This window comes from Cynocephalus volans, chromosome 3 (assembly GCF_027409185.1).
Source record: "Cynocephalus volans isolate mCynVol1 chromosome 3, mCynVol1.pri, whole genome shotgun sequence".
NCBI classification, from domain to species: Eukaryota; Metazoa; Chordata; class Mammalia; order Dermoptera; family Cynocephalidae; genus Cynocephalus; species Cynocephalus volans.
Window position 1 is genome coordinate 186,528,957 of NC_084462.1, and position 14,571 is coordinate 186,543,527.

Below are 14,571 nucleotides of genomic sequence, written 5' to 3' on the forward strand. Positions count from 1 at the left end.
CATTTGCCCGCAGTTCACTCACAGTCTCAGGCAGTTCTCCAACATTCGCTCACATAGTTCCAACTGCTGCATTCACACACCCCCTCAAGGAGTGGTTGTCCTGCCCTTGCTCATGTCTGCAGCTATCCTGTAACCATTTCCACATCATAATGGAGGCTAACTTGTCTGCCTTTTCACCAGGTGAAAACATACGTGAAATTCTGCAAGGGCAGCCATGCTCAGGTAACCTGCCTATCTGTATGTGGCACTTTTTTCTCGGGTTACTAGGGCACCTGTCAGGCCATCGGGCTTCTGTGGCACCCTGTGAATCTTCTCAGGTTTACATGGCACCCAGCAAGCTTTCCCAGGTATATCCAGCACCCAGTGAGCCATCTGCATGTCAGACAACTGTGACATGTGGTTACTATGTCTTCTCCAGAGCACATCACACCATCCACCCCTGGGTCCCATAGCCGCAGCAGCCAGGGGCTCTGCCTGTTTCTGCCACTTTACTCTTTCCCAAGCCAACCAATTCGACCTGGGTGTATGGGACATAGGTTGTGAATTGGGTCACCTGTGGGTTGCCTGCCAGTCTGCTTGGTCCCATAGGCTGCTCGTCTTCCACTTTCTGATGAGCAAAAGGTCACTCCAGGAGATGCACAGTCTCCCCCAACTTGCCATCAGGTTGGTCATCCCCAGTGTTGGAAGCAGGAGTGACCTGTTGCTGTACTTCAGGCTCCAGGGCAAGTAGCTGTGTTCCCAAGTCTGCTTTCTGTTGCAAATCTTCAGGCCATGTCGCTTCATGGGGTTTCCGGTCCATTTTGGCTCACAGTACAGTGAGCAACAGCCAGACCTGGTCAGCAGGAAAGCAGCCACTGGGGGCCACATGCTCAAGTGCAGCCACATTTCCTGCCACTCCCACTGGGCTTTCTGCTTCTTTACTTGCTTGGCATCCTACCCATGACACCAGTTACTGGCCTCTTTTACCTGCTTGGAATCCGACCGACAACTCTAACTGTCAGGCTAGGCCTCAGAGAACCTTCAAACCCATTGTACAGACTGGGTCACAGACCTGTCATATAAAGACTGGGTCACATAACTCTCATGTGCCAGGCTGGGTCACCAGCCCCACCCAGAGTTCACATGCAGTTCTGTTAATGGGGATGCCCTTCCATGACTTCCCTCCTGGACTGGACATTGGCACAAATCCACATACCCTGCAGTCTGACCAATTGTGAGCTTCAGCATAGGTGGCAGGCCAGGTCAGAAAGGCATTCACCATTGCTACAGGCAGGACCCTGAAAATGAGGAAGGTACAGAGATAAGACAAAAGGTTGAAAAGGCATGAGAAAAGGTAAGACTTTATCTAATGATAACATAGTTGCTGTTTGATAACATCGGCCAACAGCACGCATTGTTTGGGCACTTTCCAGGGTGGGCAGTGCCACACTTTTAACCTTTGACACTATCATTAGGTATAATATTATCGTAGCTGTGAGCCTCAACTGGAGGCCACACCAGTAACCTAATTTCTGTCCCCTTCTTAATGAGTGCCATGGGGGCTCTAGTTGTGAGGGAGGCTCCCATTTAGATAAAGAGTGGTTGAGTGTGATGCCAGAGGTAAGGTCTCCCCCAATGCAATGACAACAGCAAGACACCTGGGAGGGGGTGCCACTTTAGTTTCCAGTCTATCAAAGTGCCACCGGGTGGGACGTCCTGTGGCAAATGCAGAACCAGTCCCTCAACTGCTGGATGGAATGCAGTCCCCCTTCTTGTCCTTGCATGTTTAGAGCTGTGGTTATTGGTGTGTGTCCTGCAAGCCAGTCATCCACAGACTTGTGCACTGTGAGGCAGCATTTATGAGTCTTATGGCTTCAGTCACTTGGGAAAACATGCCCTTCTGGTCCTCTCTGGTGCCAACGTTTTCAGTGTAGTTTTCAACATCCCATTCCTACGTTCAATGAGTCCAGTGATGGTGTGGTTACAAGGCAGATGAAAAGTCCATGCTATGATGTGGGCCTCTGACGACTCTTATGCAACATGTCCAGTGAAATGACTCCTTTGATCCCTGTCTACAAGCCAGGACCCCAGATGTGTCTACCTGCCACAGAGTGACAGGTGGGTGGAACACCCAATATTCCCTGGCAGGTGTCTTGGGGACATGGTCTCAAATGACTCTGTGGAAAATCCTTGTCTTCAGCCTGAATATCTGAATGTTTTATGGGCAGAGCGGTCTCTTCTCTGTGTCCTATATTCTTTGTTGTCCCCAGTGTCTGGAATTTTGATGAGCCCAGTCAGCCACTTCAGAGGGTGTTAGCAAGTCTTATAGCAGAACAGCTGGGGCTGTAGGTAAGGCATCAGCCTCATGAGTGCACAGCAAGGTGGTTGAGGATTGAGCTGACAGTTGCCTTAAGACACCTGGGGTTGTGGCTTGAAGCAGATTCCTCATGTCCCTCCACAATTCCACACCCCAAAGAGTCTTTGAGTATTGTCCAGTTTTGTTGTTGTTTTTGTCGTGTTTTGTGGGTTTTTTTTGTTTTGTTTTGTTTTTGTTTTTGTACCACTGTGGCATCCAAGTCGTCAGACCATTCTAAACAGCATCAACTTGTGAGTCAGTGTGATCCTCACCACTTGAATTTCAGTGCACTGGCTTCTCAGTTTAGTTCTTCCTTCATACCAGATGATGCCAGAGCACAACAGGATGGCAGAGAAATGGCAGGTGAGTGGATTTCCCTGCTTCTACCATCTCCACACCAGATATCCTAGTGATGGGTGTCTACACCTTCCACCACAGAATGGAGAGGTGGAGCAAAATCTGCTAGTGTTGGGGTGGGGTCCAAATTCATGTATATAACCAGGCCCCAGCAGTGTGTATAGTTCTTCTGACAGCAGACAAGTTTTGTAAGAGTTTTAATGTCGTAATTGGAATGTCATTCCTGCAATCCACTAACATGAGCCCAGACACTCATCAGCTTCAAAAGCATGTCTTTAATCCAGCCACTCACTGGCATGGAGGTGCATACTTCCACCAGCAAGTTGATGTCAAAACTTCAGTCTGCTGCAGTGTCAGATAGTTGGCCAAGATCTGTTCTCAATAGGGCTGTGTATGGTTTTCCTACTTTTCTGTAGCGGTGTCCAGAATCCTAATGGGATGCAGTTCCCATTCTGCTTCTATCCTGGACCCCAATCAAATCCCTCTAGATAGACACTAGCATCCATTTTATATCCTACACCTGGCATCAACTTTTCTATGACCTGTACATGTTTGGCAAACAATTTAGCTTAATCAAGTGCCTCTTGTGGGCAGCATTCCTATCCTAGCTACCGACCCTCTTCACTATAGCATCGAGGGGTCTCGACATTTGTGCTAGTTTCATGTTTCCACACATGGATATCCCGATTTCCCAGCACCATTTCTTGAAGAGGCTGTCCTCTGCCCGTTTAATGTTCTTGTGATATTACTGAAGATCAGTTGGCTGTAAACATGTGGGTTGATTTCTAGGTTCTCTATTCAGTTCCATTGATCCACGTGTCTGCTTTTAAGCCAGTACCATGCTGTTCTGGTAGCCATAACTTTGTAGGATAACTTGAAGACCTGCTGGAGGACACAACAGCATCACAACAATTAAATTCTAGGGGGAAATTTAATCAAATAGGTGAAAATATGTATACTGAGCACTCTAAAGCATTGATGAAAAAAGAATGAAAATGACGGAAAAAAAAAAAACAACCAACCAAAAAACCTGTGTTCACAGATTGGAAGAATTAATGTAATTGTGAGTTTTATACTATGCCAAGCATTAAACACAATCTTTATCAAAATCGCACTTCAATTTTTTACACACAAATGAAAAGAAATTCTAAAATTTGTTTAAAACCACAGAAGACCTCAAATAGCCAAAGCAATTCTGAACTCAACAACAAAACTAAAGGCCATCCATGATTTTTACATTACAAAAAAGAATGAAAAGTTTTCTACTGAACCTTTTTGAGACTATGTTATAAGACTGTAAGTCACGTTCAACGTTACTGGGAAATATTGGTTTTACCTTTATTGCTTGTTTAGACAACCGTAATCATACTTTGCTGCAAACAGCAAGTCCTGATCTTTCTGCTGGTAACTGTCATTCTGATGTCAATTTGGTTTTCTTAGCCCTTTTGCGCACAGCTCAGGCATGATCCCTTGCACACCTCTCAGGAGGCAGCCTGGAGCCTGGACTGTGGTCTGCACCCACATTCATTCTCTGAGCCTGTGCTTCAGCTACACACCTGCAGGTCAGGAGGTGAGCCAGGTCTCCATGCAGATGCAGCGGCTTCCTCTCCACCTGCTCCTCTCCCTGCTGCTGTCTCCACTGGCTGCTTCCTAGAGGGTTCCCTTTCTGTCTTTAATTCTTCCAAGGAAGAGTTTCAATGTTGCTGGTGTATGAATTCAGCAGGGATGGAGAATTCCAGATTCTCACATCACCAGGACATGGCTGGGAGGGAAAGGGGTGCTGCCTGGTTGTTGGCACTTATGGTGTCCTGTGGACACAGCAAAAACAATTCCGATTCACAGGGACTGCGGTTATCACCTTTCTACCTTCTAGAATGTGATATATAAAGATATTTCATAACCCATCAACAGAAGGATTAAATGATCAATTAAAAATGGGCAAGGAATGGAATACACCTTAAAAGTGAATAAGAGAAATATCTGAAGAGCAAATGAAAAGATAGTCAATGTCATCAGTTATCAGGAAAATACAAATAAAAACACAAGGTAGCACTTCAGATCCACTAAAGTGGCCCCAATGTTTAAAGGAAATGAATAAGTATCCTCATGGATATGTAAACATTGGAAAAATTGCAGAGAGCTGGTGTTCAGGCAAAATGGTAGAACTACTGTGGCCACGATTCTGGCAGTTAAGTAAACAGTTTAATGCAGAATTCGCCATGACCCAGTAATTCCACTCCTATTTATATGCCAAGATAAGTGAAAAGAGGTGCCCAACAGAAATTTCCATGAATGATCACAGCAGCACTATTCACAGGAGCTAAAAAGTAAATAATTCCAAACTTTCACTCACATGTGTTGATAAAGAAATGTGGTAGAATTGGAAAGTATTCACCTATAGAAATGAATGAGGTACTGACACACGCTACAACAAGAATGAACTTTGAAAACATTACACCATGTAAAAGAAGCAGGCACAAAAGACCACATATTATATAATTCCATTTTTATGAAATATGCAGAATAGGTGCATCCATAGAGACAGAAATCATATTAGTGGTTTCTAGGGGCATTCAGAGACAGGAATGAAAAGTGACTGTGTGTAGGGTGTGGGCTTTACTGTTGAGGCAATGAAAATGTTCTGTAACTAGACACTGGTGATAGCTAACAAACCGTGTGAAAATATTGTGTCACTAGACTGTATAGTTTAATATGGTTAAAATGGTGAATGTAATTTTATATAAATTGTACCATCACATGCCTTAAAGAAAACATATATATTTTTTTTAAATTTTATTTTGTCGATATACATTGTGGCTGATTATTGCTCCCCATCACCAAAACCTCCCTCCCTTCTCCCTCCCCCCCAACAATGTCCTTTCTGTTTGCTTGTCGTATCAACTTCAAATAATTGTGGTTGTTATATCTTCTTCCCCCCCCCCCGGTTTGTGTGTGTGTGTGTGTGTGTGTGTGTGTGTGTGTGTGTGAATTTATATATTAATTTTTAGCTCCCACCAATAAGTGAGAACATGTGGTATTTCTCTTTCTGTGCCTGACTTGTTTCACTTAATATAATTCTCTCAAGGTCCATCCATGTTGTTGCAAATGGCAGTATTTCATTCGTTTTTATAGCTGAGTAGTATTCCATTGTGTAGATGTACCACATTTTCCGTATCCACTCATCCGATGATGGGCATTTGGGCTGGTTCCAACTCTTGGCTATTGTAAAGAGTGCTGCGATAAACGTTGGGAAACAGGTATACCTTCGACTTAATGATTTCCATGCCTCTGGGTATGTTCCCAACAGTGGGATAGCTGGGTCGTATGGTAGATCTATCTGCAATTGTTTGAGGAACCTCCATACCATTTTCCACAGAGGCTGCACCATTTTGCAGTCCCACCAACAATGTATGAGAGTTCCATTTTCTCCGCAGCCTCGCCAGCATTTATCGTTCATAGTCTTTTGGATTTTGGCCATCCTAACTGGGGTTAGATGGTATCTCAATGTGGTTTTGATTTGCATTTCCCGGATGCTGAGTGATGTTGAGCATTTTTTCATATGTCTGTTGGCCATTTGTATATCTTCCTTAGAGAAATGCCTACTTAGCTCTTTTGCCCATTTTTTAATTGGGTTGCTTGTTTTCTTCTTGTACAGTTGTTTGAGTTCCTTATATATTCTGGATATTAATCCTTTGTCAGATATATATTTTGCAAATATTTTCTCCCACTCTGTTGGTTGTCTTTTAACTCTTTTAATTGTTTCTTTTGCTGTGCAGAAGCTTTTTAGTTTGATATAATCCCATTTGTTTATTTTTCCTTTGGTTGCCCGTGTAAATTCAACTTGTTTTTACATTAATCGTTTTAAGGTAATAGAAACCACATTTTAAAGGAACCCACAAAGGAAATGAAAAAAATAATAATAAGAGTTCCTGAGAAAGACTTCTACTGAACAAGGACTGAAAGGAAACCCTGTTTATCTTCTGCACCTGCTCTTCAGTGGAAATTCCGTACTAAGTGTGCACTGAGCTCCTCCTACCACCAAGTCCACGCCTGTCTTCCAGCAGAGGTTTGTTTGTATCTGGGCTTGAACTGAGTTCCCCTCACTGTATTTCTTGCTCAGTAGTACATGGTGGTGTCCTGGGATCTCAGGCCACTCCTAGTTAAACAAGATTGGCTCCTGGAGGTTTCCCTCATGATGCTGACTTGGGATTTAAGAGTTGTGCTTCCACACACCTCATATCACACTGACCCACTCCAGTCCCCTTTCTGGAGGCTGGTGGATCCAGTGCCCATCACAGCTGGTTAATGAGAATCAAGAAATAGTGCAAGTGAGGAACAGGTTCTGTGAGGGCCTCACCAGGCACAGCTGTGTTTCCTGCAGCTGCGACTTGGACAGGAAACCTAGGGATAAGGAGCATCACCATCAGTCAAACACACTGGAAACCCCATGCCCAAGTCCCTTTCCTGAAGTCCCAGAGACACTCACAGCAGGGAATGGCCACCAGGCAGAGGAGCAGCCCCACGACATCCATGCTCTGATGTAGAGCTCCTGGTGGAAGGAGACTGGGTTTGCTTCTTCCAGGGCTGAGCGTTCAGCCTGACACTGGGGTCTGCTTTGCACGAGGGAGGTCTCACTGGTTATAAGTGTGGAGGTGAGAGGAGGGTGTCGACCTACCCTTCACTTGTGCAGAATGTTTTACCTTTTGCTGCTGAAAGGAAATTTGGAGGCAGAACTTCAAAGACTCTTCTTTGCCTCACTGCCTGGTCATCATCCGGTCTCCAGAAAAATATTAAGAGAAATGGAAATGGAGAATGCAGAGTTTGTCATCACAGAACATGTAGAAATGCTTCAAGTGATTTCTGGTTCCAGGAGAAGTCCGTGACCTTTTGATCCTCACATGCTCCATTCCCATGTCTGGTCTTTGAAACTGATGGTCAGTCAGTGGCCTCAGTCTCTCTGCACACACATCGCTTATGTGTGACTTCAATAAAACAGTTGTGCTTCTGGAGAATCTTGGAGTTGGTTCCCTTCAGAACAGGCAGACTTTCCTCAGATAGACAGATACGAGTATGTGCCTTTGTGGGGTGTGTGTGTATTTTAGAGAAACAGAGAGACAGAGAGACAGAGAGGCCTCTAGTACATCCTGCTTCTCAGAGACAGTTACCAAGGCAAACATGTAGACACGAATATCCCTCCACTTTTGGAACAACCACATGGGATTAGAAATATTACTGTGGAAATTTCTAGAAAACTCCATCTTCCTCAGTCTCATTCACAAATCATCTATTCACATTCCTGCCCCAACACTTCTAACGTCAGTCTTAACGGTCACATCAGACTCAGTCTTGAGGTTCATAATCTCATCACTTGCTTCTGCTCAGAGGTGACTCCTCGGTGGTGTTTTCTCCAGGGCAGATCCTCCTGCACCTGCAGACCTGTGACATGGACACGCTCTGTGCCCTGCCTCCCCTTACCCAATGTACTCTGGTGATTCATGTCCAAGATGATGACTATATCCCATCCCTTTCACCTGGGACTCAATGGATCACAGCAACTCTGAATGTCAGCTGGGCATATGGTGCCAGTGTCGGGGTTCTGGTCCATTTCTACTGTTTGGTGATGACACTGCATGACCCACGGCTTCTGTCTTTGGGATTCTAGTCCCACCATTTTTGGCACACTTTCTTTCTCAATTTGAAATTGTTTGTGTTTGCAGTTGATTATTTCTTTTAGCCCTTTTTATTTAAAAGGAACTGCAAGAAGTTGTAAGTTGTGAAATTGTATTAAAATAGATGTACAAATTGCTCCCTTATGACAGTACAAGTCATACAGCAGACGATCTTAGGTAAACACAATAGAAACAATGACTTTGAAATGGAGAAGGTGTACAAATAAAAAATAGAGACTATACATTACATCTGTGTAAATCATCAGATTCCAAATAAGAAAATGGTAAATTGATTGGAGTAAATGACCTGTTTTCTCAGAGTGTGGGGTTTAAGAAAAATTTAGACTCAAGTGTAGAATGGTGGAGTAGGTGTAAAGGCACAGATTTGCTCATTGAAATGGAAAATGCAGAAACCTACACACAAAAAAGAAAACAAACAAACAAACAAATAAGAAACAACAACAACAAAAACATGCTCACAGACTTGCTCTGCACCTGCTCCAGGTGCTGGGCCCTTTGGGCAGAGGGTCAGGAGTGCCACTCTAGATCAGTCCTGTGTCACCTTCTAGGGTTCTTGCTGCTTTCCCCAGACCAATGTTGTGGAGATTTTCCTCTGTGTTTTACTCTAATAGTGCCATAGTTTCAGGACTGAAATTTAATTATTATTCCACTTTGAGTTGATTTTTGTGTAAGGGTGCAATTTCATTCTTTTGCATGTGGATATCCAATTTTCCCAACAAAATTCTGGAAGACATTTTGCTCTTCTCATTATGTGTTCTTTCCACCTTTGTTAAAAATCACTTGAACATAAATGTTGGGTTTTATTTCTGGGCTCTCTGGACTATATGTCTGTATGTCTGTGTGTATGTCATCACTATACTGTTTTGATTATTTTAGCTTTATAATAGATTCTGAACCATGATTAACTCAGAGTTATCTCTGGGATGCAAAGACGGTTCAAAAGAAGCAAGTAAATAAATATGATAAATGTCATTACAGAATGAAGGGGAAAAACCTATAATCATCTCAACAGAGGCAGAAAAAGGATTTGACATCCTTCGATATCTTTTTAATAACAAAAATTTCAACAAATTAGTGATAGACATATTATCCTTCACTATATTAACGGTGACATAGGACAATCCCACAGCTAATGACATGCTTAACAGTGAAAGTCTGCCTTTGTTAAACATGATCAGAATAAGAACTTCTCTCACCACTTCCTTTCAACATAGAACTGGAAGTCTAGCCAGAACATTGAGGTAATAAAAATAAATAAATGTCATCCACTTATGAAAGGATAATAAAAACTGTATGTTTGCTGATAACATGATCTCATATATAAAAACCCTAAAGACTCTGCCTGTTAACTGTGAGAACCAACAAACACATTTAGTAATATTGCATCCTAAAAAATCAGCACATAGAAAGCAGTAGTGTTTCTATACACTAACAATAAACTATCTAAAAATAAATCAGTAAAACAATTCTATTTACAATAGCATCAGAAAAAATAATTAAATTCCTGGGAATAAATGTAACCAAATTGCTTAAAGATTTGAATATTGAAAACTCTAAAGCATTGATAAAAACTTGTAAGTAAAGGGCAGACACAAAAGTGCAGATCAAGGAAGCTACAGAGCACCTAACAGGATGAATCAAAGCAAAAGAAATGAAGCACAAACACGCACATGCACACGCGCACATATATACACGTACACACACATGCACACATGCACATATGTACACGTACACAAACATGCACATATGTACACGTACACACACATGCACACACGCACATATGTACACGTACACACACATGCACACACGCACATATGTACACGTACACACACATGCACACACGCACATATGTACACGTACACACACATGCACACATGCACATATGTACACGTACACACACTCATGTGCACGCACAAGCACACACACACACATACACACCCATGACCAAGATGTTAAGTGTTATAACATTAAATCCTCAGAACATACCTAACGTGGTCAGGCTAAGAAACGCTTACACATAAAAGAATAAAGGTAAGAATTACAGAGGATTTCTCGTAAGAATCAAAGCCAACAAAAATTGAGAGATTTGAAATGTTTAAAGTTTGGAAGCTTCAACCAACACCACCTGGGACTCTCAATTCAGCTAAATGATCCTCCAAGAGTGACAGAGACCAACAACTCCTCGTATCCACCTTCCATCCAGAAAGGAATAAATATTTGATATAAATTGAATAGCACAGCAACTATAGCCAATAAGAATAGATTATATATTTCAAAATAGGAAAGAGTGAATTTCAAATGTCTCACCACAAAAATAAAATGAGGTGATAAATACGTTGATCACTTTGACCTAATTATTCCACATTATATACGTTTATCAGAGCACCACATAGTTCCCCACAAATGAATACAATTATGATGTGTCATTTACGAAAACATTAATAACAAATGAGAAGGAGAAATAGCCTCTCTCAGACCACACAGTGGTGAAGGATCAAGGCGTCCCTCAGAATCACGAACGAGGTGAGCACAGCTGCCAGCACAGCTCCTATTGGACACCTTCAATGTGACAAGTGGATGTAAACAAGCAACAATCACGAGGACACACACACGCAGTCCTTGACCTTCGGGTGCGACATAAGGGGTCTGGTTTCAGGTCTTGCACATAAGAAGCTTGGACGTCATCGCTCCCATCCAGACAAGAAAATCACTGAACAGACAGAAAATCAGTGACTCTTCTTAAATATCTAAAAGAAGTGACGTTACAGGGTACACTACTGTCCCCAAATTGAAGATGCAATCAGGAAGACACAGAGGGTCACAGCTTGTCTGATCAGAAACTCATGAGCAGAAACCTGTGTGTGGTCCAGGATGAGGGAAGATACACCAGAGCTGTAGATGAAGGATTGCTGGAGACTCAGGGTGGGGAAATCTGAGAGTTGGGTCCGTCCCAAGGGGACAGTCTTAGAGATCCCAACCTTTTAAACTCCACCTCAGCGGTGCGATGAGGTTCTCAATGAAAATACCATAAAAGAACCCTCATGCTCCCTGCAGAGAAAGGGGGAAGGAGCCATTCTGAGATTCACCAGAGCAGGACGCTCATCAGAAGGTCACCTCAGGAGAAACTAATTTAGCTGATCCCAAGAGGTGATTACTTCTTCAGAGCATAATTGACCACAGAGAAGAGAAACACCCAACTCTGTCCCCTTCCCTGAGAGCCTTCCAGTCTCGCCTAAGAGCCTCATGAAGGGAGAAGCGCCTGTGAACGTCACAGCCAGGACACGGCTCACTAAAGGACAGAACTCGTCATAGGACTGTGCAGTGCTTCCCTACCACCCACACTACCCACACCCTACACACAACGTTGTGATCTGACAAGTTGTGACCTCTGTGTCCTCCTGACTGCATCTTCAATTCGGGGGACAGGAGTTCACCCTGTGAACTCACTTCTTTTACAGATATAAGAAGAGTTACTGATTTTCTGCATACTAACAGGGAAAAACCAAAACACCACATGCACCTTAGACACTATTTAAGAAGTCTCTGAAAACCTAGTCCACAGAGGAGACACAAACAAGGACACCAGGGGACATTTTATCCAGTCCGTAGCTAGCCTTGTCATCCTCTTTACAGTGACTTTACAGTGACTTTTGCAGAGACACAGTTTCTAATTAATAGCTCCAGCCTGTCAATGTTTCTTTCCTGCGTTGTGCTGTTGTCTCACCTCCATTGCATGTGGTATTTTCTCTTTTTATGAAACATTCGTAAGCCGTAGGTGCCTGCTCAGCACCACGTGAGGTCCCTACCTTCAATGATCAGCCTCATTACTGGGCCCCTCATCTGCACCTGCACAGGAGACTTGGTAAGAATTGAGCAGGGACCTTGACTCAGGGAGCTGAGTGTCTAGGGACAGATCTAGTGAGAATTTAAACAGTGGTAGACAGAGGATGGTATTAGGGCAAGTGTCCGTGATGTCTGAGGGACAGCAGAGAGTGGGCAGGGAGCAGGGCTCTGTCCAGCTGCTTCTCAATATCCTCAGGGAATCGCCCCAGGGAACCTGAGATACACAAGTTAGGACACAGTTCCCAGGGCTGCTTTGAGAGGCCCCACCCAGAATGCAGCCCAGCAGGGCCCTGGTGGGAATTTCTCTCTGTGCTTGTCACCCTGAAACCTCCACAGAGAAGTGTAAGAGCTGTGTCTGGCCCCCAGGCAGCTGCTTCTCCATCCAGGACACTGGAGGATGGACAGAGAGTGGGACAAATAATGAACATCAGTGTCCATGGTGTGGATGAGGAACCAGAGGATAAACTGCCCCAGGCAGGACACGGACCCCATGGACAGATTTCCTGAGGGATGATCATAACCATGTGGCAGCACGTGTGCTTGACTGAGGAAAAAGACCACTTAGGGACACTGTGCGCCTGGACTGAGCTAACCTTTAGGGAAAAATATTGTTGATCACGTGAAGATAAGAATCTTTACAATGATTTGTGTGTCAGGAAAGAGAACAGGTCATGTTCACACCTGAGAAATGAAAGGTCCCAGTGAGTGGAAACATCTTATCTACAAATGAGGAAAGTTACTTCAGTCTGTGTTGCCTGCAGTGAGAACATGGGAATTAGAGTCACAAACAACAAAGCAGGAAATGACCCTGAGGGACATCTGAGAGTCAGCAGAGCAGAGGAAACCTCAGATCCCAAGAGGAATCCCCACCCCCTCTCTGCACCTGCTCCATGGGGCACAGGAGCTGGGTGGACCTTGAGCGCTCCCTGCAGCCCAGACCACTCCTGTATCTTGCAGGGAGGTTTGTGTCTGGGCTCATGCTGACTTCCTGTCACTGTGTCTCTCGCACAGTAATACACGCCCGTGTCCTCATCGGTCACAGAGCTCAGCTGCAGGGAGAACTGGTTCTTGGACGTGTCTCTGGTGATGGAGGTGCGGCTCTTGACGGACGGGTTATAACCTGTGCTTCCACTATAACTGATGTATCCCATCCACTCAAGGCTCTTCCCCGTGGGCTGGTGGATCCAGTTCCAGTAGTAATCACTGGTTGTGATGGAGAATCCAGAGACTGTGCACGTGAGGGAGAGGGTCTGCGAGGGCTTCACCAGTCCTGAGCCCGACTCCTGCAGCTGCACCTCGGACAGGACACCTGGAGACAAGGAGAATCAATCACTGTCAGTCACATGCAGTCACAACCATATCGTAGACCCATGTGTGACATCTGAGACACTCACCTTGGAGAGCTGTCACCAGGCAAAGGAGAAGACCCCACAGTCTCATCTTCTGTTAGATCTCAACTCTGCCTTCCCCAGACACCTGAGCCCTGTCTGAGGACAGACCTGTGAGCTTCCACCACCCATGAGTCTACATTTACCCTAGAGCTTGAAGGAAAATTTGCATGTGGGAGAGCTCTGTCCTTATAAGCGGTAAGGAACTGAGGTGGGACTTCTGCATTTTTGATGGGCCTATATTCTATTATTTTCTGAAAATTACATGACATATAATTATCAGATGTGAAAGAACACTCCATAATGTGGCCCCAGATTTCTTAGCCCAGATCTATCTTCCTTCTGCCTTCTCTTGTGCCTTGTCTTGGGCCCAGCCCAGCTTTTCCCACAAACTCAGGCTCTGATTCGTGCTATTACAGTTCTGATCACAGCACAAACCCTGCTTCCTTTCCCTGCACCCTCTCCTGTCATGTGCTTCTCATCACACCTGAGAGCTTGTTACATTGTTACATGGTTGCTGTTCCATGTGTTCCAGGCCTGCCTTGTGCTCTGTCCACCATGTGATACAAGACACAGCACATGGGAACCCACAGGGACTCTGCAAAATACAGCATCCTGTACATGACTGAGGAAACTGATTCTCACTGTTTGGAAAAGATAAATGGACTCTTTTAAATGCGCCTTAACAAGGTAAATCCTGTGCTTCTAATGTGTTCGAATTTTCAACAGAAATTCAGTTCTCACCCTTATTATTTTAAACATTGATGTAATTCTTTCATTTAGTCCTACAATCACATCAGATATCCCCGCTTGTGAAAATATCAATCACAATGGTTAACATGCAAGCAGTAATAATATCCCTAATATGAAAGTTTAAAAACACACTTCCCTTTGATGTCGCTGCATTGGGGCCCATGACAGCCACTCCATGACTGTGGTCACTGCCCTCTGAGATGCC

General features: G+C 44.1%; 1 gene segment (V, D, J or C); it reads right to left on the bottom strand.

Annotated features, from left to right (window-relative positions):
* Window positions 1-7,004: 7,004 nt before the first annotated feature.
* Window positions 7,005-13,665, bottom strand: LOC134372878 (Ig heavy chain V region 3-6-like). The segment is given in 3 exon segments: window positions 7,005-7,093; window positions 13,109-13,534; window positions 13,620-13,665. Coding segments are annotated over 3 exon segments (561 nt in total).
* Between the last annotated feature and the right edge of the window lie 906 nt (window positions 13,666-14,571).